Below are 25,384 nucleotides of genomic sequence, written 5' to 3'. Positions count from 1 at the left end.
CATTTGAAGAACTCAAACGACGCGTGCAGTCGCCGCCGGTGCTTGCGCACTTCGACGAGTACGACGATACAGAAATCCATACTGACGCCAGTAGCCGAGGCCTCCGTGCCGTTCTAGTCCAGAGGAGAAACGGAGTCGTACAGGTGATAGCTTACGCTAGCCGGTCGCTGTCAAAAGCGCAAGGCAACTATTCTACGACCGAAAAGGAATGCCTCGCCATTGTTACGTTTCGCCTACGACGCGCGGTGTAGCCTGCGCGGATGCAACGTTCGCCGGAGCTTCGTTCAAAGCGGCGGACATTTTGGCCCGTTCGAAGCGGCCGCGACGCATCCCCGCCGAGCGCGTCCCGGCATGTTCAGTGCCACGTGTCTTTGTGTGTGCGTGTGTGTGTGTGTGCCCACGCTTGTCAAAGCGCGGCAGCCGGGGAGAGGAGCTCCCCCAGTGTGAAGCGAGGAGGTCTGACCGGCGCCGGCCCGGCTAATGCGTCACCTCCTTGTCCCAACGTGTCTCTCAGTCCGTCCGTCGCCGCTCCGTCGCCGCTGTCACGTGGTGTCGTCCCGTGACCTTCCTTCTTGCCCGCGACGCCAAGAGTATAAGAGCAGCTGCCCCCGGACGCCAGGAGAGAGGCTCCGATTTCTTCTGTTGAGTAACGTGCTCTCCCGTCTCTCTACTTCGGTCGACCTGACCGCCCGCTCTTTGCGATGCTAGAATAAACAAGTTGTTCTGTTAGCAGTCGCCTCATGCTTTGCTGGGACCTTCGGATGCTTCCAGTGTGCCCCAGGCCGCCAGGCCAACGCTACCCTTGGGGCTTGCGACCCATTTGCAACAACGGGCGCCAACGGTCCGGTTGCAACAACGGGTGTCAGCACTGAGGTTCCAATAGCTGGTGGCAGCGCTGAGATTCCAACAGCCGGTGCCATCGGTGCGGATCAAACATCTGGTGGCAGCGGTGGGATCGCGACAACGGAGGCCAGCAGCGAAGATATGCGGTTGACTGTATGCTGAGCAGCACAACGACCATCCGGGAGCAGTGCAACGAGCGCTGTGTGATGACTGGTTGCCTGCAGCGGAACGACTGCGCTGAATTCTTGGTTGCGAGGTTTGGTGAGTGCGGGACTTTCTTCTTCTGAGTTTTGCCAGGCTTTTGTTAGTGTCAGAAACAGAGCTGGTAATTGTGGTTGTCGTTGCTGCCGGGTTAGTTTGCGGCAAGACAATAGTAGGCAGTAGAGAAAGCAGCATTCAGAGCAGCCATGGATTTGAAGTCGTTGCGCAAACCGAAATTGTTGGAGCTTGCAAGAGAGTTGGGTCTGGATGTCTCAGACAGACTCAGAAAACCAGAACTGCTGAGGGCTATTCTCGAGCTAGAAGCTGAGGATGACGAGCTGTCGGAATGCCTTGAGACCATTGAGGAGAGGGAGACGGCAAAAAGACAGGAGCGCGAACTTAGAGAGCAACAAGAGAAAGATGAGCGTAAACGTAAAGAACAGAGAGAGAAAGATGAGCTTGAACGAAAAGAACGAAAAGAGAAAGAAAAAGAAGAGCGTGACCGTCAACACGCTTTGGAAATGAAGCGTCTCGAGGTGGAGATGGAACGCGCTCGTAATGGAAGTCAGGCACACGGTGCAGGAGAATGAGTATTGTTTAAAATGACTGACCTGATGCGGCCGTTTAAGCTTGGAGAGGACATTGGTTTGTTCCTGGTTAACTTTGAGCGAACGTGCGAGAAGCAGGGGTTCTCTCGGGAAACGTGGCCACAGCGCTTGCTCACTTTGTTACCCGGCGAGGCGGCCGACGTAGTCGCTCGCTTGGAGAGAGAGGAGGCAGAGGATTTCGACAAAGTGAAATCGAGTCTGCTAAAAAAGTACAGGCTGTCAGCGGAGGCGTTCCGTCGGAAGTTTCGAGAAAATGAGAAAGGCAAAAGTGAGTCGTATACAGAGTTTGCCTACAGGCTTATGTCAAACATGCAGGAGTGGCTCAAAGAAGAGAAAGCGTTTGGTGACCACCAGAAAGTTCTGCAGTGTTTCGGGCTGGAACAGTTTTATAGTCGGTTACCTGAGAACGTGCGATACTGGGTCTTGGACAGGCCAGACGTTAGTACGGTGGCTAGAGCTGCTGAGCTAGCCGAAGAGTTTGTGACCCGTCGGGCTCGCGGAGCTAAGGACGGTCAAAAGGGTGAATTTGGCTCCAAGTTTGAGAGGCCGAAGTTCACGCCCATGAGAGCAAAGGGGGACACATGTAGTGCGGATGCGAGTGAAAGCAGTCCGACCGAACGTAAGGAGACGGCGGCAACCGAAGCCGAACGCAGAAAGCGGTTCGAGACGAGGCAAGCGCGCGTTTGTTATACGTGTCAGAAGCCGGGTCATTTTTCGGCGCAGTGTCCAGAAACAAAAACAAAAGTCGTGTTTTTGTCGTTATGCAGCACTGACGAGAACATGAAGCTTCTCGAGCCTTACATGCGAGACCTCCTCGTGAACGGGAAAGAGTGCCGAGTGCTTCGCGATTCCGCAGCTACGATGGATGTAGTTCACCCCTCTTACGTAGAACCCGATATGTTCACGGGCGAATGCGCATGGATCAAGCAAGCCGTGGAAGCTAATAGCGTGTGTCTGCCCGTAGCAAAAGTGCATATTGAAGGACCTTTCGGAGCACTTGAGACGGAGGCGGCAGTGTCATCTATGCTGCCCCCCCAGTACCCGTACCCATTTTCGAACAGGTCCGATCACCTACTGCGCGAGAAGGGGCTTTTGTTTGGTGAGGCTAGCGTTCAGGCCTTAACCAGATCGAAGGTTCGGGAGCTCGCTGCAAAGGCGGTAGTTGCGGGGCCGACGTTGTCGAACGATGAGAAAGGGTCAGAGGCGCAGCAAGCTGATATTCAGAGCGCGCCCGAACTGAATAAAATTGAGCCTGTAGCGTTAAAGGCACCAGATACTGGAGAGAAAATGCCCGACACGGGAAAGTTAGAAGAGCTATCTGAAGATTTGCTCATCGCGCCTACGTCAGACGGACTTAATAGGTTGCTAAAAGTCAGCCGGTCGGCTTTGATAGCCGAGCAAAAGAAGGATGGCAGCCTAGAAACCATACGCTGCATTGTCAAGGAAGGTATCGCCAAGAAAAATGCTCGCTTTGTGGAAAGAGGTGGGGTCCTGTACCGGAGGTATGTAGACCGCAGGGGAGTGGAGTTCGATCAGCTGATCGTGCCTCAGTGCTACCGTCAGGATCTGTTGCGCTTGTCGCATGGGGGTTCGTGGTCCGGACACCTAGGAGTTAAGAAAACTAAGGACCGTCTCTTGCAAGAGTACTATTGGCCAGGGTGTTTTCGGGACGCAGACCACTTTGTGAAGACATGTGACATCTGTCAGCGGGTGGGCAAACCAGGGGACAAATCGAGGGCGCCGTTGAAGTTGGTACCTATCATTACGGAGCCTTTTAGACGGCTCGTTATTGATACAGTGGGACCTCTGCCGGTAACAGCCACGGGGTACAGACACATTTTGACTGTGATCTGCCCAGCGACAAAGTTCCCTGAAGCAGTGCCGCTTGAAGAACTCAGCTCAGTTGAGATAGTCAATGCACTACTGTCCATATTTGCGCGAGTTGGTTTTCCTGCGGAAATCCAATCAGATCAGGGCACAGTGTTTACTAGCGCTTTGACGACAGCCTTTCTCGAAAGGTGCGGGGTAAAGCTGCTACACAGCTCAGTGCACCACCCCCAGTCGAATTCCGTTGAGAAGCTCCACTCCGTCATGAAGCGCGTGTTGAGAGCATTGTGTTTTGAACATCAAACTGACTGGGAGCTGTGTCTGCCTGGGGTAATGTTTGCATGGAGGACCGCGCCGCATGCGGCTACGGGGTTTTCGCCAGCTGAGCTAGTGTACGGTCGCTCGCTGCGATCTCCGCTTCGCTTGCATCGAGACGGATCACTGCCCTCTCCGATGGCTGCAGACTATCTCTTTCACAAATGGCCGCCTCCTGCGCTGGAGCCTCGCTATGCAACAGTATTCTTTTGAGGTGCGTTACAAAAAGGGGAGTCTCAACGGTAACGCCGATGGCTTAAGTCGAAGCCCCTAACGTGGGAATCAGCCTCAAAATTGTTTGTTATTGATGTTTTTCTTCCTGAGGCAGGATTTTTAACATATTGCTTTTGTGTAGTGTTTCGAAGTGATGATGTGCTTTCTAGTGCAATTTTCCGATTTGTGGACGCGTCTGAGTGCTGCTATAGACTACTGTAAGGAACTAGGCAGTAGTATAAAAGGGGAAAGAGCCTGGCATGGCTTAGTGAGGGTTGTGCCGTGCTTGCTGACTGAGCGGCTGGGTTTCGGCGCAGTTCTAACGCTTGCTGGGAAAGAGAACAAAAATGGCAACTCTCCCGAAGTCACTTTGCAGTGTCCTGTGTTAACCTGAACGTGAGAACGAGGCCTTCTCGGTACGCTGCGCTCAAGAAACGCCGAGGGACGACCGACTTCGGTTATGAGCATCATCGAGCGACATCCCTCCGGACAGCGGATGCAGTCCCCTGACCATCGGGATCTCCCTCCCCCGGCGGGGCGGTCTGTTACGTTTCGCCTACGACGCGCGGTGTAGCCTGCGCGGATGCAACGTTCGCCGGAGCTTCGTTCAAAGCGGCGGACATTTTGGCCCGTTCGAAGCGGCCGCGACGCATCCCCGCCAAGCGCGTCCCGGCATGTTCAGTGCCACGTGTCTTTGTGTGTGCGTGTGTGTGTGTGTGCCCACGCTTGTCAAAGCGCGGCAGCCGGGGAGAGGAGCTCCCCCAGTGTGAAGCGAGGAGGTCTGACCGGCGCCGGCCCGGCTGATGCGTCACCTCCTTGTCCCAACGTGTCTCTCAGTCCGTCCGTCGCCGCTCCGTCGCCGCTGTCACGTGGTGTCGTCCCGTGACCTTCCTTCTTGCCCGCGACGCCAAGAGTATAAGAGCAGCTGCCCCCGGACGCCAGGAGAGAGGCTCCGATTTCTTCTGTTGAGTAACGTGCTCTCCCGTCTCTCTACTTCGGTCGACCTGACTGCCCGCTCTTTGCGATGCTAGAATAAACAAGTTGTTCTGTTAGCAGTCGCCTCATGCTTTGCTGGGACCTTCGGATGCTTCCAGTGTACCCCAGGCCGCCAGGCCAACGCTACCCTTGGGGCTTGCGACCCATTTGCAACAACGGGCGCCAACGGTCCGGTTGCAACAACGGGTGTCAGCACTGAGGTTCCAATAGCTGGTGGCAGCGCTGAGATTCCAACAGCCGGTGCCATCGGTGCGGATCAAACACCATCGTTTGGACTACAGCTAAATTTCGCCCTTATCTTTATGGCAGGCCATTCAAAGTCGTCAGTGACCATCACGCATTGTGTTGGCTAGCGAATATAAAGGATCCTTCAGGACGACTGGCGCGGTGGAGCATCAGACTACAAGAATACGACATCACTGTAACCTACAAGGCCGGACGAAAACAGTCCGATGCCTATTGCCTATCACGCACCCCCATTGACCCGCCGCCGCAAGAAGACGAGAATTACGACGCCTTCCTTGGAATGATAAGCGTGGAAGATTTCGCTGAACAGCAACGGGCAGACCCGGAGCTAAAAGGCCTCGTCGAATGTTTGGAAGGGCACACCGACGTTGTCCCCATGGCATTTAAGCGCGGATTATCTTCCTTCACGCTTCAAAACAGTCTCCTCGTTAAGAAGAACTTTTCACCAGTCCGCGCCAACTACCTTCTTGTTGTCCCGTCTGGACTTCGTCCAGAAGTATTGCACTCCCTACATGACGATCCGACCACTGGACACCTCGGACTTTCCCGGACACTATCGAGGATACAAGAAAAGTATTATTGGCCGCGCCTGACCGCCGACGTCACCGGTTATGTCAGAACACGCCGAGACTGTCAGCGATGCAAGACACCGCCGACAAGGCCAGCCGGATTACTACAGCCAATCGAGCCTCCTTGCCGACCATTCCAGCAGATCGGAATGGACTTGCTGGGACCCTTTCCGACGTCAACAACCGGAAATAAGTGCATTATCGTGGCGACGGACTACCTCACCCGCTTCGCTGAAACTAAAGCACTGCCGAAAGGTAGCGCAGCCGAAGTGGCGAAATTCTTTGTCGAAAACATCCTGCTGTGACATGGCGCCCCAGAAGTCCTCATCACCGACAGAGGAACGGCCTTTACAGCGGAGCTCATCCAAGCCATTCGGAAATACAGTCAGACAAGGCACAGGAGGACAACGGCCTACCATCCGCAGACGAATGGGCTTACGGAGCGGCTGAATAAGACCCTCGCCGACATGCTAGCGATGTACGTCGACGTCGAACACAAGACCTGGGATGCCGTCTTGCCATACGTAGCATTCGCTTACAACACGGCGGTGCAAGAAACAACACACATCACGCCGTTCAAGTTGGTTTACGGCAGGAACCCGACGACGACGCTCGACGCCATGCTGCCGCACGTCACTGACGAGGAGAACCTTGACGTCGCTACCTATCTCCAGCGCGCCGAAGAAGCCCAACAGCTCGTCCGCCTGCGGATCAAGAACCAGCAGGGGACCGACAGCCGACACTACAACCACCGACGACGCTTCGTCGAGTACCAGCCCAGCGACCATGTTTGGGTATGGACCCCGATATGCCGACGAGGACTCAGTGAGAAACTACTCCGACTCCATTGCGGACCCTACAAAGGTCATCCGACGTATTTGCGCTCTGGACTATGAGGTCGTGCCAGACGGCATTTCGCATTCACAGCTGCGCTGCGCACGATCTGAAGTGGTCCACGTGGTGCGCCTTAAACACTTTTAGGGACGCTGACGAAATTCCTTATTTTTGTTGTTTTCTTTCAAAAAAATTTCAAATTATGGGGTTTTTACGTGCCAAAACCACTTTCTGATTATGAATCACGCCGTAGTGGAGGACTACGGAAATTTCGACCACCTGGGGTTCTTTAACGTGCACCTAAATCTAAGTACACGGGTGTTTTCGCATTTCGCCCCCATCGAAATGGGTTGTTTTCTTTGCTACGGGTGTTTTTCTTTCGTTTGTATGTAGCATGGGGTCGATGCTTTTTAAGAGGGGGGTATTGACACATGTACTTTTCTTTATCGGGCGACACGTTTTGCCGCCTAACAAATGTTGCCGCACAGCGCGGGACGCGCCTTCATGTATCCGAAGTTTCTGGAAAGTTATCGATGCTTCTATCCGCTGTCTGTTGTCGCCGAACCTTGTGTTATCTGATTTCATCGCTTTACGCGAATGGTGTAGAACTTTGTAGAAGGCATGCGGGTCCCGACGATTAGTCTGGAAAATTCGATGACTACTGTAAAAAGCCGACGCGCTTGACCCGCTGATCAGATTCTCCACGATCGCCGAGCGCGTTGGCCGCTATCGCTGAGCTATAAGTGTAGCCTGTTTTGTGGGCACAGGTTCGCCCAAAAAAGTTAGTTTTGTCGTCCAGAGTATTGCTACTGTGTTCTTTGACGTCACGACCACGTGACAATATACTACAGTCCCGCCCTACACAACGACCTTATTCTTCCTCCATCATACATTTCCCCTCGTTTCGATCATGCGCAAAAGGTGGGAATAATGTCGTGCTTAACGCAAACATGTTATCAATCATTTGTGCCCTACACCTCACAGGACTGCAACCACCTTCCGGGAGCAGTCACGTCCACTGTTCACTATTCCCAGTTTCATAATGTTTTAAACACAAGTGTATTGCAATGTAAATAACCAACTATGTAATTATATTTATTATCGGTCAATTGCTTGAATTTTTGTTGCTTCCTGCAATTATCTCATCGTTTTAGCTAACATTGTGTTAGGAGAAGAAAAACCTGTATAGTGTCTCTTTTCCCGCACGTTCCACTCCCCACTGTAATGCCTCTGGCCCTGAGGGTAATACTAATAAAAACTAATACAAACCATTAGTGCAAGCTTTCGCTGGCACGGGCGTCATCACGACCTTTTTTTTTTATGGTGACGCCAAGAATCGATGCGAAGCATGCTCTATTCTGTTCCCAATCTTGTGGTGGTACCGCAGCTCGGATAATCACGCTTGTCCGTATAGCAGCAAATAAAAACAAAGCTTTTTGATCAGAATAAACAGAACTCGCAATTGTCATAACATTGGCGCCCGCGCCACAGGGAGGCAGGTAGCATTTTCTAATAGGGTGGGGAGATCAGCGTCACTGATTCAAAATTTAATTTTCGTTTCCGTTCAGGGCTGCCCACAGCCAAAATACTGCGCGCCGTAGGACCTAGGACGATTTTTGTGAAGTTGTTGTAGGGCAAGATGTGAATGTCGGGCTTCAATTTCGCAAATGCAATATTCCCGCTAAAATTGGTCATTAAAATTTTATAAAGATATTTTTGTGTTACCTGGGACGTGAGCCACATTTTCCACGATGTCGAACTTGTATTGGCTGCCAAGCCTTACAGTCTGACAGAAGATGTCCACATGAGCTTATCGCAAGTTATCAGTGCAGCACCCTATGTCATTTGGCACAGAGAAAAACAGCGTGTATACCTGCTGCATTCGTGATCTCTTGGAAAGAAAGCGAAGGAGAGGGCGACCCGGGGGACGTGCGCGGTATCCAAGGTGGCTGTAGTGGTGCTGAAACCCGGAAATTGTCGACATCCTCGCCTTCGACTACACCTGGGGGGTGGGGGGGTGGCAGAGACCTATGGGCCCCGGGTGCAAGACCACCTAGCTACGACACTGGCTGCTCCCCTGCCCACTTGTTTTCTTTGATAGTGTGTGTGACTGCATTAATATGTGTCCGCTGTTGTTAAAATGTGGCGATGTGGAGGAAAGCCCAGGGCCTCCAAAACCACAAAAATGAAGCCAAGATGTCGTTCCTTCTAATAGTGCTAATGAACTTCAGTCCGATGAAATTAGTTCTGTCCTACAAATGCTAAAAGACATAGAAAACAACAACAGGTGAGCTTGCCGAAGGCCAGGCTGAGTTAAAAAAGGACGTAAAGGCCGTCAAAACAAGCCAACAAGTTATTGAAAGCAAGCTAACTGACATTTACCGTAGCCTGGAATCGCTGGAAAAGAAATCCGAAACGCTTGGCAAAGTCTCTAGTGATTTGGTCAAAGTGCAACAATCAGCGTAAAGCCTGGAAAAGCAGCAGGTCGCCCTTATAGCATGTCTAGATGATCTGGAGGAAACAAGAAGGCATAACAACCTAATTTTTTATGGCATACCTGACTCTTTCTTTCTTTCTTTCAGTTCAGTTTATTTCTTTAATAAGGAGACATACATGTTTACATAAGTATACAGAAGGCTCCCGTGAATCATGGCTTCAGACCGAACAGAAAACAATCGCTCCCTTGTCGTCTGCGATGGAACGTAATCTGCCACCGAACTCGGTTGAACGCGCGCATCGTATTGGAGCTTTTTCAGACAGGAAGTGCCGCCCCGTCATAATGACAGCAACCAACTTTAAGTTCAAGGAAACCATACTCTACTCGCGGAGCAAGCTGAAAGCTAACAACGTTTTTGTTTCTGAGGGTTCTCACCCGCTACAAGGCACGCAAGGAAAAAGTTTATCGAATTTGGTAAGCGCCAGCCCAATTCTTCCCCGTTTCAGATAAGGTTTAATAAGCTTTTTATTGGTAGGCATTCCTTCCTGTACGACCCAATGAGTTACTGCGTCAAGCAAATCAAGCACGCACTCCCTGATGGCACGGCCACAGCTGTCAATTAGGGCACTCTCTATGCTACGTAGGAACACGCGAGGGGTAGTGGCGTTGTTTTATCAGCGCATGTCCCAGTGCTTCTTGCTATCGTAAGAAGTGTTATAAACAAGCGCGAAGCAATTAACTCTCTCGTCGACAACTCCGGTGCCGGTATGATCGCTCTAACTGAAACGGGGTTGCATCCTCAGGTGTACGACTGCGAAATTTTTGAAGTATCCCGCTTTCATATCTTCCGTTGTGATTGCACGGCTGGCCACTGTGGAGGTGCACTGCATGTCCTTTCTAAATCTTTGCCTTGTCATCACGTTCACAGCAACCTAGAAATCGTGTGCGCCTGCGTTGACCTAGGCCATCGAGTCTAGCAGTGCTATTGGAGGAATTACAGAGCACTAAATGGGATATAATAGGGCTAAGTGAAGTTAGGAGGCCAAAAGAAGCATATACAGTGCTGAAAAGCGGGCACGTCCTGTGCTACAGGGGCTTAGCGCAGAGAAGAGAACTAGGAGTCGGATTCCTGATTAATAAGAATATAGCTGGTAACATACAGGAATTCTATATCATTAACGAGAGGGTGGCAGGTCTTGTTGTGAAACTTAATAAGAGGTACAAAATGAAGATTGTACAAGTCTACGCCCCTACATCCAGTCATGATGACCAGGAAGTCGAAAGCTTCTGTGAAGACGTGGAATCGGCGATGGGTAGAGTGAAAACTAAATACACTATACTAATGGGCGACTTTAATGCCAAGGTAGGCAAGAAGCAGACTGGAGACAAGGCAGTGGGGGAATATGGCATAGGCGCTAGAAATAGCAGGGGAGAGTTATTAGTAGAGTTTGCGGAACAGAATAATATGAGGATAATGAATACCCTCTTCCGCAAGCGGGATAGCCGAAAGTGGACGTGGAGGAGCCCGAACGGCAAGACTAGAAATGAAATAGACTTCATACTCTGCGCTAACCCTGGCATCATACAAGATGTAGACGTGCTCGGCAAAGTGCGCTGCAGTGACCACAGGATGGTAAGAACTCGAATTAGCCTAAACCTGAGGAGGGAACGGAAGAAACTAGTACATAAGAAGCCGATTAATGAGTTGGCGGTAAGAGGGAAAATAGAAGAATTCCAGATCAAGCTACAGAACAGGTATTCAGCTCTAACTCAGGACCTTAGTGTTGAAACAATGAACGACAATCTTGTGGGCATCATTAAGGAGTGTGCAATGGAAGTCGGTGGTAACTCCATTAAGCAGGATACCAGCAAACTATCGCAGGAGACGAAAGATCTGATCAAGAAACGCCAATGTATGAAAGCCTCTAACCCTATAGCTAGAATAGAACTGGCAGAACTTTCGAAGTTAATCAACAAGCGTAAGACGGCTGACATAAGGAAGTATAATATGGACAGAATTGAGCATGCTCTCAGGAACGGAGGAAGCCTAAAAAGAGTGAAGAAGAAACTAGGAATCGGCAAGAATCAGATGTATGCGTTAAGAGACAAAGGCGGCAATATCATTATTAATATGGATGAGATAGTTCAAGTGGCTGAGGAGTTCTGTAGAGATTTATACAGTACCAGTGGCACCCACGACGATAATGGAAGGGAAAATAGTCTAGAGGCATTCGAAATCCCAAAGGTAACACCGGAAGAAGTAAAGAAAGCCTTGGGAGATATGCAAAGGGGGAAGGCAGCTGGGGAGGATCAGGTAACAGCAGATTTGTTGAAGGATGGTGGACAGATTGTTCTAGAGAAACTGGCCACCCTGTATACGCAATGCCTCATGACCTCGAGCGTACCGGAATCTTGGAAGAACGCTAACAAAATCCTAATTCATAAGAAAGGAGACGCCAAAGACCTAAAAAATTACAGACCGATCAGCTTACTGTCCGTTGCCTACAACCTATTTACTAAGGTAATCGCAAATAGAATCAGGAGCACCTTAGACTTCTGCCAAGCAAAGGACCAGGCAGGATTCCGTAAAGGCTACTCAACAATAGATCATATTCACACCATCAATTAGGTGAAAGAGAAATGTGCGGAATATAACCAACCCTTATATATAGCTTTCATTGATTACGAGAAAGCGTTTGATTCTGTCGAAACCTCAGCAGTCATGGAGGCATTACGGAATCAGGGTGTAGACGAGCCGTATGTAAAAATACTGAAAGATATCTATAGCTGCTCCACAGCCACCATAGTCCTCCATAAAGCAAGCAACAAAATCCCAATAAAGAAAGGCGTCAGGCCGGGAGATACGATCTCTCCAATGCTATTCACAGCATGTTTACAGGAGGTATTCAGAGACCTGGATTGGGAAGAATTGGGGATAAAAGTTAATGGAGAGTACCTTAGTAACTTGCGATTCGCTGATGATATTGCCTTGCTTAGTAACTCAGGGGAGCAACTGCAATGCATGCTCACTGACCTGGAGAGGCAAAGCAGAAGAGTGGGTCTAAAAATTAATCTGCAGAAAACTAAAGTAATGTTTAAGAGTCTCGGAAGAGAACAGCAATTTACAATAGGCAGCGAGGCCCTGGAAGTAGTAAGGGAATACACCTACTTGGGGCAGGTAGTGACAGCGGATCCGGATCATGAGACGGAAATAATTAGGAGAATAAGAATGGGCTGGGGTGCGCTTGGCAGGCATTCTCAAATCATGAACAGCAGGTTGCCATTATCCCTCAAAAGGAAAGTGTATAACAGCTGTGTGTTACCAGTACTCACATATGGGGCAGAAACCTGGAGGCTTACGAAAAGGGTTCTGCTGAAATTGAGGACGACGCAACGAGCTATGGAAAGAAGAATGATAGGTGTAACGTTAAGGGATAAGAAAAGAGCAGATTGGGTCAGGGAACAAACACGAGTTAATGACATCTTAGTTGAAATCAAGAAAAAGAAATGGGCATGGGCAGGACATGTAATAAGGAGGGAAGATAACCGATGGTCATTAAGGGTTACGGACTGGATCCCAAGGGAAGGGAAGCGTAGCGGCGGGCGGCAGAAAGTTAGGTGGGCGGATGAGATTAAGAAGTTTGCAGGGACGGCGTGGCCACAATTAGTACATGACCGGGGTTGTTGGACAAATATGGGAGAGGCCTTTGCCCTGCAGTGGGCGTGACCAGGCTGATGATGATGATGATGATGATGATGATGATGATCGAAAATTTATTTTCGCTGTTTGCTACCGCCCTCCCTCTTACCCGTCTTCTTTCACTGCCGAACTTAATGACGCAGTACACACACTTTTTGTGCTGTATCCAAAAGCACCTGTTATATTAATGGGGCACTGTAACTTCACGAATATAAATTGGAATGCTTGTCCACCTGCTTGTTATCCATATTCTTCAAGGTGTAATGAATTTCTTGATCTTTTTTCTTTATTTTCTTTAACTGAACTTGTATCTGAACCAAGAAGAATTTCAAATGGTACTGCCAATATCTTAGACTTGATATTATGCTCTCATCCTGACTTTATTACGAATGTTTCTTGTATACCTGGTGAAAGCGACCACCTAGTTATTTCATTTAACGTTACGTCTCCTCTGTCAAAGCCGGCTGTTAAAAAGAAGTTAATATATGACTACGACAAAGCAAACTTTAACTATATAAACTTGGAATTATCTAACTTCCTTGACCTCTTTTTAAATAACTTCGATAATCGTGCGGTACACAATAACTGGATCGTATTCAGAAACAAAGTACATGAACTAACTGATAAGTTTATTCCGTCGCGTATTATATTGTCGAATTCTAAGGCGCCTAGGTTCAATTCCCACCTAAAAATGCTTTGCAATGGTAAAAAGTGCCTGTACCGCATCGCCAAAGAAAGTCACTTGGCATCTAAGTGGGACGCTTACAAGGACGCCAACGAAGCTTACATAGCAGCTAAAAAAGACGCTAAAAGTATGTTTCAAGAACACACTTTCCCTACAATACTTACAGAAGACCCGAAAAAGTATTGGCACATCATAAACCCTTCCAAAGATGATACAGTAACCTTAGCTGATTCTAGTGGATAAAAAATACCCGACGCTGAACGTCCCCGAACCCTAAACTCCGTATTCTGCAGTAATTACGTTCTATGTCCTGATCCTTTGTTTCCCACCCTAAATAGCTACAATTACCCGGACATGGATTTTATTAGGATCGAGGTACTTGGGGTGGAAACAGCAATTAAGAATCTAAAGATGTCGTCAAGCCTTGGCCCAGACCTGGTTACCGCAAAGTTTTTTAAAAACTTCTGTTTACTCATCTTTATTACTTTCAAAAATATTCCAGCAATCTTTGGACACCCATCAGCTCCTTGCAGATTGTAAAATTGGGAAGGTGGTTCCACTTCACAATAGTCGATCCCAGTTGGTTGCATTTAATAACCACTTCTCTACATTTAGCCCTGTTGAATCTGGCGTTCCTGAAGGTTCAGTGTTAGGCCCTCTCCTTTTTTTAATTTATATTAACGACCTTCCCAACAAAATTTCTTCTAACATTTATCTCTTTGCCGACCATTGCGTTATTCATCTTGAAACTTTCTGCAAAATGACATTAACGCTGTCTGTAACTGCTGCGACTTGTTGTTTATGAAACTAAACCCATCTAAGTGCAAAACCATGCGTGTAACCCACCGTGAACTTCCTCTTCCGACCTATTGCCTTAGTAATACTGCCATGGAAGCAGTTACATCCTACAAATACTTAGGTGCCCATTTAACCTCAACTCTTTCCTGGTCTTTACACATTGACAGCGTAATCAATAAAAGTAATCGCATGTCAGGTTATATCCGCCGAAACCTCTCTTCCGCTCCATCGTCTTTAAAGTTAATTTTGTACAAGACGCTAATTAGGAGTAAAATAGAATTCGCTTCGTCAATTTGGCACCCGTATGCTGAGACACTATTCTAGTCTCTCGAACGTGTTCAAAATAATGCCTCGCGCTTCATCCTAAGCAATTACAACCGCACGGCTAGCGTAACTTCTATGAAAAACATCCTCCAACTTCCACCATTTTCTGCTCGTTTCAAATGCTCTCGCCTGGCTTTGTTTCATAAAATATACTTCCATAATTCATATCTGCACGATAATCTTATTTCATACCCAACCTACATTTCTCCTCGCATTGATCATCATCACAAAGTTGGAGTTTTGCAGTGTCGCACTAGAGCTTGTCATGAGTCTTTTCTTCCTAGGACGTGTCAAGAATGGAACCACCTACCCTCTGTGTTGATTGCAATTGAAGACCAGGCACAATTTCGTGCGGCCATAACCAACGCCATCGCTTCGGGCTTCACATGTCTAAGACTACATCACTTGCTACCTTCTTTGCTTTCTTTGTTATGTAACCTTTTTTTTACCCCACTCCCCTTTGTAGTACATTGTGGTCTTGAGGGTATAATAAATGACATAAATGAAATGAAAGCAATACTTGACGCTTTGGAAAACCTTGGTCTTGGAGGACGGCTTTACGCATGGATTGAGGGCTACCTTCAAGGACGCCAACTTTTCATGAGTAGCCTGGATGGCCTCACGGCGCTTTATGCCATCGAGAAGGGAGTGCCACAAGGAGCTGTGTAAAGCCCTGTATTATTTAATTTAGTCCTCATCCATTTGAGAAGAAACCTGCCCCGTGGCGTCAAAATCACACTGTATGCGGAAGAAATCTGCATTTGAAGCACGGCGCGTTCCTGCAGTGCCACCCAACAACGCCTCCAGAGAGTGCTAGCAAATATATTTGCCTACCTAAATTCAAGGGGCCTGAAATTGGCCCCTAAAAAACGCGTTGCCATGGCTTTTACGCGGAGGTGTATGGAAAAATACCCACAAGTGTTGGGGGGTTGTATCCTTCCATACGTCAAGACGCAAAGGTTTCTTGGAGTGACGATGGATACGAACCTCACATGGCCGCTTGATGTGAAAAAAGTGAGAAAGTGAGTTTCTTCGTCGTCGCACGTATTCCAATTTTTAGCCCGATCAAAGAGGGGCAGCAACTGTCGATCAATGGTGCTCCTCCATAAGGCCTACGTCGACGGAACACTACGATATTATCTCCCGATCCTGACAAGATGTCTCCCGGAAGCAAAAGAAAACTTGAGGCAGCACGGAACAACTGCCTTTGTGTATGTCCTGGCCCTCGAAAGGGGTCGTCTCGCTCGGGAACTGTAGCAGAAGTTGGATGCCTGCCTCTTGAAGTGCTATCTCCGCAGGAGACACTTCGGATTCACCTCCGCCACGTTATTGATACGAAGACTCACTTTCTTTAAAGGGTATTTCGGGAACCTGTGCCACGTCTAGCTTTGGACAAGCCGTCGGAAGCATATCTATTTCGATTCCTGCTCAGGAGTCACCTATTATGCCACGAAATATTGCACCATGGACACTGTCCGAAGTGGAAATCGTACCAGATATCCCTGGAATCAGTGCGAAAACGAAAATGTTTCAAGCAGCCAGTTACCAGAAAGCTTTGCAATATATTCGCAAACAATACACAGCCGCAACGCACATTTTCACAGACGGCTCTAAAACTTCACATCACTCATCGTGGGGACTTTTTGCTCCTTCTACAGGGCAACGATTCTCGTTTCGTCTTGAGCGAGCGACATCATCTACTTCAGCAGAGCTATATGGCATTAAGGAGGCCATTGTACTTCGACAGCAGCCGCCAAAACATGCGTGATTTTCACAGATTCAAAAGCAGCCCTACAAATTATGTGGAACAAGCACAAGCGTTGCAATAATCAACGTGCTGCATTTGACATTGCTTATGTTCACCACAAGGCTAAGATTGCTGGGCATTGCATCAAGTTCCAGTGGATAGCTGACCATGCCGGCATTTGGGGAAATGAAAGAGCAGGCGAAGCTGCCAGAAAAGAACTCCAATACCGCAATTCCCAAAAGAACATATTTTACAAAAGCCAACGCATCAAACATGGCAAAAAAGTATGCCTGTCAAGAAGAAGACCGCATCTGGAATCTGCCGCTTCACCAAGATAACTTCCTGCGTTACATTGACCAAGAAATCAGACCGGAAATTCCACTAACACTTCCTCGACACAGTTGAGCACTTATTACTAGAATGCCCCGCATACCACGACGAGAGACAATTTTTTTAGAAACAAATGGACATGATTTGCGCCGAACCGCTAATATTACCGAGCATCTTAGTTCCAATGCCCGGCCCTTCGAAACAGCGGCGGATTTTGGATTTATTGTTCAAATACCTGTCAGAAATTGGTGTAATAGGAAAGCTTTAGATGTTGTACACTTCATATACAAAAGGCTAAATTTACACGCCATGTCACCTGTAAATATTATAATCAGGTCCTCTAGGACATTTCATATTTATTTTTATTCTCTTTTTCTTCCACTCTCCTCTGGAATCTTTTAATCCCATTCCACATCCCTACAAAGAGTAGCATGCCAGCGGTTATATACGCGCCGGCGAAATTCTGTCTTTCTAATAAAGACTCTCTCTTTCTCTCTCTCTCTCTCTCTCTCTCTCTATCTTTCTCTGCAGTGGTGGTTGCACCTTGAGCTCGTTAAGCCGCTTATCGCCCGCCATCCAGCATGCCACTCCGCTTCTTCTACGTTGACGCATTAGGGAATTATTTTTACATGTCGTGTAAACTAATATAAATTACATTGTGGTAACAACAGAGTATTCACAATCGCGCTGCAGGCCACGCGAAAGCACTCCGCGGGCTCTCTTTTCAGGCAGTTTGACTGCACACAGCATCGGCGGTGGTGAAAGAGAGCGAAGCAGTTGAGTGGGAAGGCCGCATGCTGAGTGCTGCTGGGTTACTATGCGCTCGTGAACTCGGAGGCCACAAATGTTTCGGCAACATTGGGAGAGGGGTATCAGAAACAGGCTACAGACTCGACATTTCTGGTGAAGAGTAATTGTGTATCTTCATATTATGAAATTACAACATATGTCCAAGCGTGAGTTATAGTGTTATTATTAGTGAAGTCTAGGCATTACAAATTTGAGTTATGCAATCTGCTGCCATATATTGACAAAACTACGCTTTTTCTACAAGCGTTATTAATAAAATTGGTTCTAACTAAAACGACAAAAAGAGAAAATAAAGCACATCGCTGAATAAAGTCACACTGCCATGACGTTGCAAATGTGACTGTGGGAAGTTCTTTTCAAGGCAATCATTTCTACGCAGTGTATATATTTGCGGGAATCAATCATCCACCTGACATTTTGTATGCAGATGGAGGAAGGTTTGTGAATGGGGAATAACTTGAATAACAGCGACACGAAGCTACAAAGGAAACATATGCGTCTTTATGAGATACCAGGTATTGCCGTTGAGGAAATATTCACCTCGGCAATCAATGCCGGGAACAACGTTCGGCCAGGATGGCATACCAGCCAAGCAAGAGGCCAGCGTATAGCACAGCTAAGAGAATCAACAACTGGATGCGCAGAACACTAAATGTGGCACATCCGACCTGTTTCCATCTGCAAAGTGGTGAAAAAATGTATGAAAGCGACAAAAATATCTTCCATCCGAGAGGAGTATGAATATACAAAGCAAATCATTGTCTGTTTCTCAAAAATTTGCATCCTGCTCTCTGGTGGAAGACACTGTCTGCCCCTTACATAAACTATTTCAATCGGCCTCACGCACAAATTGCATAAAGGCAAGCTAAAGTGAGCGAGACGAGAGAACAAAAATGTTTGTCCATGAGCATTAAAAAAAAGTTGCAAGGAACCTTTAGTTTTGGGATTTTGTTATTTCCAAGGAAGGAATTACACATGCTAAATAAGTCGGACAGCGTTTCTTCAAGCAAACGCCTCCGGATGGCACAAAGCATTGAAAATTTGAGCTTTTACGTAAGTCAAAAGACTAGCGCTTTCTTCAGTAACCACGCGGCGGCAACGATATATCCGGTCGCCACTTACTTGCCCGCCAGCATCCCCTGCTTGCATACTCTGTGAGCCTATAAGAGGCTTCCCTCGTTCGATCTCTCGGACATCGCCTAACTGTGGCTATACACTCCTCCGCTTGCCAGCATTGCCGGCGACTGAGCTGACCTGAGGAGTCCGTTGAATGCGACTCTCCACCGGCGGTTGGGCGCCAGGCACTGGAGCCGAAGCCCTGCCGCGGCGAAGCAGGCACCCTCGCTGCGGTCCAAAGTGAAGGTGGCCGGCAGTGAGTAGCGGGACCTGCCGGCGGATGTGTACAGCGCCAGCCATAGGTGGGCTACGTGGTTCTTGAGACGCGAGACGTTAAGCACGAGGCGGTCGCCTTCGCAGTTCACGCCGTATAGCAGCAGGCTGTCCTCCAACTGGGCATAGAACAGCACGACCGGAGAGCGCGTTATCCTGCCAGCATTAGCAAAATCTCAGTAAAGTCGTGATTTGAAGTGATTGCGATAATGGCTGTAAATCATTCGCCTATTGTAGTGCAACACTTTTCTAATTAAAACAACCTGCACATTTTCGAGCTTTACTGTGTGCAAAGGCATGGGCTTATGAGCAATGCGATACGTCACAATGTGGATGCACTGTATTCTCACAGTGAGGTTCGCAAACAACATTTTCTAACCTGCTTTATTTTTTCTTAGGCGCACTGTCGTTGTGTTCACCACATTGCCGATCCATAGAGCCCTAGCCATAATAATTCATGGTAATTTATAATTTCCTGAAATCGCTTCTCGTTTCGGTAAGAAACAAAGGTTTTGAGATATACACACATGACAATGGTTCACGTAAAGATGCAAATTTCATGGCCAGCAAACAAGGAATACCTCAGCTGCACCCAACGTTTCAACAAAGTGACTTATTTTCGTCAAGGGCCTAACAAAGACAGATTCTCTTAAGCTCCAGCTACTGATAATCCCTCTGCGACCAACGTTGAAATGGTTTATAGCTTTTGATACTAGCATGTCACAAAACGTGTGCGTTTACGCTTAAAACGTCTGTGTCACTGCGTATGTAACTTCGAATAATTTGCGTTTCTCTTATTTCGTGAACAACTACGTTTACTTATGTTTTTATTTCAAAATCTGTTAAATAAGCGGTTTAGAGATTATTTCATTTTATTTCATGTCAATACTTTAGGGACTCCCTTAAAAAGAGGGTAAAGCATGGTGCGAAATACTGACACGTGTGCTTAGTTATCCTTTCCTCGGGCATTTCACTGCATTTCACTCACTAACAACTTCAATCACCGCTCAGCACAAGACGCGCCTGCATGACTGGAACCTACCGGAGTGTTATTGATGGTTCAATGCGTTTTCTGTTGTCACCGAAGCTTGTGTAATACGATTGCATGTATGCGCGACGCTAATTCTGCAGTACTGTCTGGATGACACGCGGGCACCAGCGATTACACTGGAATCTTCGATGCCTCATGTATAAAAGCTGACGCACTTCACCGGCCGATCATGTTTCCGATGATCGCCGGGTGTTTTCGTCATTCTCGTAGTTCTTTGTGTGTAGCTTGTTCTGAATTTACAGGCCCGCCCAATAAAACGCTAGTTTTGTCATGCACAGGTTTGGTATTTTCTTCGCCGTCACTACTACGTGACAACATACAGAGAATGAACCACATATCGGTAACAGTGATTAAATAAATAAGTTGAGAGTTGCAGCAGTTAGAAACGACGATCAGCAGGTGATGGCGGTAATGAGCAGGGGAACGCCGTTCCAGTCCTGCTCGACAAAAAAATAAAAAAAATATATCAGTGCATGGGCATGGGGACGCGCAACATTGCAAATATGACCAGTGCGGCAAAACAGTATGCGCAAATGGCCGGAAACATGTAAGGTTCGCTGTTAAACGATGAATAACATTACGTTTGTAAGATGCACAGGTGGCTAATGGTGATGGCGCATAGAAAAAGGAAGTAAATCATTTTACGCACGAAAGCATAATCTGAATGGAAGTGAAGAACGTTAACACAGATAGTTGAAGAACACAGCGTTACAAAGATGCGGACTAAAAGAAGAACACGTAGGACGGACAGGCTCCTGTTATTTAGTTAGCGCCTGTCCGTCGTACATGTTCTTCTTTTAGTTCGCGTTTTGTAGCACGTAGGTTAAACCAGCTTCAAGTAAGACGACACCAGGACAAACTAAAAATGTTCTACTTAATTTGCCATAACCAACTTGGAATAAATAAAAATGCATATTTTCATTCAATTACCCAGCGACAAACCCGTTCCTTCCATTCAAAGAAGGTGAGCGAGTTCTTGTGCAGAACAAATACATTCAAAGCCTCATTTTTCCCGAGCACAATTCGTACATGGAATAACCTACCTGCCAATGTGGTTGAGTGTTCGACGGTGTCTTCTTTCTTGAGCGCATTCCGCAATAGCTAACGATACTTCACATTGTCGTGGCATATTGTTTGTACTCCGCTTTGTATGGCTTATGTGGGTTCTTCTCATGCCGTACTTGCTCGACCAAATGTACATTGTATTCCTACATGCTGTAATGTTATGTACCCCACTCCTGCCTAAAGCCCGACATCCAGGCTGGCAGTATGTAATAAATAAATAAATAAAGTATGTTAAACCAGCTTGCCCACATCGAGATTCTGCTGCAACACAGCCTCGCGCAAACGTTGGGCAAAGCAATGAATGGGGCTAGTTGGTGGACATTCATGATTCTGTAGCCCTTATAGTATTATACTGATGGGGAAGAACTATAAAAAGAAATGGACGTAGGTATCGCGAACTACCAACTGGTTTAATACTTTTATAAGACACGCTTAGATACATGCATAATAAAGAGGGGGGGGGGGGGATATATAAAAAACTGACAAGGGCAAGGTGTCCTGGAGCGCTGAGCCGGAGCAGCAGCGTTCACCGGCACCCGTTGGCCCTGGCAAAGTCAACCTCAGCATCCATGAGAAATTCGATGAGCAAGCCGCAACTAGATAGCACCAAAGTCGTTGGCACTGCACAAACTAATGGCCTTTTTCACTGGTCGATTTGGAGCAGGATTTCTTGCTCCGCGGCAACGAATCCGAATTTCACTGGTCGATCTGGAGCAGGTTTGCGCGTTCCACTGCTCGTTTCGGATCAACTCACTCCGCGCCGGGTTGCTCTCACTTGCTCCGCCGCCGAGGCGGGCGGAAATAGCTAGCGTCCCTTCCGTCTTCAAGCGAAATAGGTACCCGGTTTGTACGCACAGCATTGTGTTGCTTCGCAAAATGGCTGCGTTCGGCGCTGCTTCAGAGCTCGCGTTTAGCGATGAGAGCTTGAGCGACAGCGATTACGAGGTGACGCAGGTACTGTACGAAGCCGTCTATACACGTTGTCCACGCACAATCCTTGCGGGCGCAACATGGAAATGACGCACCCTGCGACTGCCGCGGTCAAATTTCGCACGGAGGATGGCGAGTCTGGTTGTCGTGGAAACGCACAGAGTCGAAGTGGGTCATGGTTTCCGGAACCGGTTTGTGCGACGTGTACGCAGACTTCCTGTGTGATCCCCCGCGGAACGTTTTTGCGCTGCGCTGGCCCATTCGAATTTGTGAAACCCGAGCGCTCACTCGAGGATTTCGCCGGCCGCTCCAGATCGACCAATGAAAAACGCCATAAGGCAGAGCGAGAAATACGGGAAGCGCTCGCGATAGCAAAAGAAAAAAAAAGAAGCACGTAAGCACTCTGCCCATCACGATCGTCGAAGCTCATCGAGGTCGGGGTTTGCGAGGGCCATCTGGTGCAGGTGAACGCTGCTGCTCACACCCAACGCACCATCTTACCCTTGTCATTTCTTATATTTTGCTTCCCTTCCTCGATCACCATGTATATAATTAAACCAGTTGGTAGTTTGCGATACGTACGTCCACTTATTGTTCTCGTTCATCCATCCTTATAATACTAAGCACAATACAACCATGACAGTGCATACCTTGTTGATAAATAAAATGTATTTACGAAGAGTTAATAATTCGGGGCTTGTTACGAATGGCTACTTTCCTTGCGGGCCTCTATTACTGACGCTATATCTTCACTGTTTGCTGTTCTTAGCAGAGTAAGAAAGCTGCGACCACAATTATTTAATAATACCTCAATATGAGCCGGCCCTTTTTTTCTTTAGAAGTTTCAGGAAGTGAATGCACTCACTCTTTCCAGGTGCTTCGCGTGACGTGGGCACTCCTGCGCCCACTCTTCCGGCGCGCAGAGGGCGCCATTGCTGACGGCGTCGTCGCGCTTCTCAGGATGCTGAAAGCGAAACCTACGCCCTCTCTTTTCCTGCAGGTAGGTGATGCGGGAAACCGCAAGCAGGTACTTAAGGAGGTGGCCCAGCCCTGCATGACAGAAGTGCTCGATTTTCTACGCACGATCGATTAAACGTATGTAAGAGGTTCCCGCCTGTATTACTTGTCTGAGATTGGCGTAGTCCATGTGGGCAGGTATTGGAAGGATGCGCTTGGTAGGGCGTTGAGCGCTTTCCTAAAAATGGGCTATAGAAATATACATATCTTAATTTATTTTTTTATAAATTGACGATTAGTCATACAACCTGGCGAGTTTCTCCATGAAGGTAGCCACCGACAACGGCGCGTGCCTTGTCCTCCTGACCCATTCTTCCAAGCAACCTGGCACAGCTACCCAATATAGCCATTGAAGCCTTAAAATACAATATTTTTTCTTCATTTCAGCTAAAGACTGCTGTATGAAGAAGTAAGAGAACTTCGCGATTTTTTTAAACTAGATTCCAGCAATATCTTCGATCTCTTCATGCCGTCCTGCAAGTAATGACAAATCCAAGCGTTCTGTAATGGACATCAGTTTTGCGGTGCTCTTCTACGCCAAGATCGTGTTTTAGGGTCACTCCTGCATAGCCCTTTCTCGTGCACGCTTCTTGATGCGAAATTCATGCTCTCTCTCAGTGCACATCCTGTCGTAAGTCACTCGTCTACTAAGAACAGGCGATGCATGTGAAATATGCAAGGATAAAGACAGCAGATAGTTTGTCGGAACAAAGCAGTCAAACACCACTAAAAGGCAAACACAAAAGGAAATAAAACGACCGCAAGTAATAAATAATTTCATGCTTGTTTTAGGACACTCCAGAAATAATTTTACCGAAATTGCACTGTTATCTTGAGCAGCTATGATAGTGTTGAAAAATGCAGTAAACAGAGTGAGCGTTTCCGCAATAATACTACCGCTATAAAGGATACAAGAGCGGATACTCTAATATAGAGCCCAGCGGCCGAATTGACTGCAGCGCACCAAGCCACCCACATTATTACCTTAACCAAGCTTCCGGTTTCAGTTTTGAGCATGCGGGTTTTAAACACTAGCTGGAACGCCAGCTGTGCTCATCGGCGTGCATTCTTTTTTTTTTCATTTTCACTGCTCAACAGCGCGCAGTCTTGGTGCGGAATCATTTCACTATTATGTAAAAATGATTGCGAACGATATTTAGGACCCTCCATCCATACAGATGCAAGACGCCTTGTGAAAGGAGGAAATGTTGATTTTATTCTTTATAAATGCTCGTTCCGTGCTTTTTTTATATTCATCCAACGTTTTGGTACAAGGAAAGCAGCTGTAGTTGCCGTACAAAGCTCCAGCAGACGATGTCAACTGAAAAAAGAAAAGTAAATTACAAGTATGTTCAATTTTGGCATTAACACCTGACAGGAATAATGCGTGTAGAGGCGAAACGTGCGAAATGGGTGACTGGGCGGCATTACAAACAAAAGCAATTCCCTTTTACATACATGGTGTAGAAAATACCCGACTCGTACATATCGTATCGAATATCGTACATATCACGAAAGCATTCAATTTTCAACCATTCCCTCATCTCCATGCCTTATTTCCTGCACTTTAAGGGCACAAATACACGGGCTACTGCGCGTTTACAAAAGAGCTTGGCTTCCGCCGACATGATAATAGGCTACGTGTACAGAGAGGTGGCCACAATATAGGCTCTCAACCAGACCATGCTGGACGCTCACAGAATTCCTTGTGCTCGCACTCAAGACAAATGCTTGGGTTCAAAGCCCGTCTTCAGTCGTTCAGAAAACAGAATTTTCGAGTTAACTAGTTCCTGGTTCATGATTATATTGCGCTTAGTGTTATATTGCATTATATGCTGTATTGCGCATTATGCCGGCGCAAGCAACACACTCCCATGCTATCACTCTTGGCAATCGCTCATCGCGTTTTCGACAAGCGTGAGTACCGAAAGAAGGTAGTTGTTGCTGCGGGGCCGTAAAAAGGGTCACAAGCTTCTCCTACTCAGATTCGTTACGTACCAAACTCACATGGCCGAGCGGCTTCTCACAGCGTCGCGACAGGATCGGCGAGTGGGCTTCAAAATTATGCCAGAATTCAACGAAATTACAATAATTATTGGGGGTCACAGAAAGCGTCGTGAACTTCTTCTTATAAGATTGTGTACACACGAATCTAAATGCATCACACGGCCGAGCTGCTTTTCACTAACTGCATCACAACGCCAGGCGCTGCAGGCATGCCTCAAAAGTATCCTAATAAGTAACGAAATTACAATAACGCTCGCGGTCAGAGAAAGCGTCGCGAACTTGTCCTAGTAAGGTTCTGTAAGCATAAAACTGCGCCACTCGGCCGAACTCCTTTTCGCTAACTGCATCACAACACCAGGCGCGGGGAGCGCTGCCAAAACCACGGAAATCAGTTGCAATAATGTTGGACTCGTAGAAGGTGTCTCAAAGACCTCCCAGTATG

At 47.5% G+C, this 25,384-nt stretch overlaps 1 protein-coding gene across 1 annotated transcript in view; it reads right to left on the bottom strand.

The window, feature by feature from the left end:
• LOC135908708 (uncharacterized) overlaps positions 1-25,384 on the bottom strand; it is an 834,911-nt gene that overhangs the window by 725,218 nt on the left and 84,309 nt on the right. Inside the window, exons 2-3 of the mRNA XM_070536550.1 lie at positions 22,784-22,968; positions 18,738-18,991 (exon numbers count right to left, since the gene is read on the bottom strand). Of these exons, the coding sequence (XP_070392651.1) occupies positions 18,738-18,991; positions 22,784-22,968 (439 nt within the window). The remainder of the gene's footprint in view (positions 1-18,737; positions 18,992-22,783; positions 22,969-25,384) is intronic.

Source organism: Dermacentor albipictus, chromosome 3 (assembly GCF_038994185.2).
Source record: "Dermacentor albipictus isolate Rhodes 1998 colony chromosome 3, USDA_Dalb.pri_finalv2, whole genome shotgun sequence".
Lineage (NCBI taxonomy): Eukaryota > Metazoa > Arthropoda > Arachnida > Ixodida > Ixodidae > Dermacentor > Dermacentor albipictus.
Note: the sequence above shows the minus strand (reverse complement) of the source record. Positions and strands in the feature narration are given on the sequence as shown.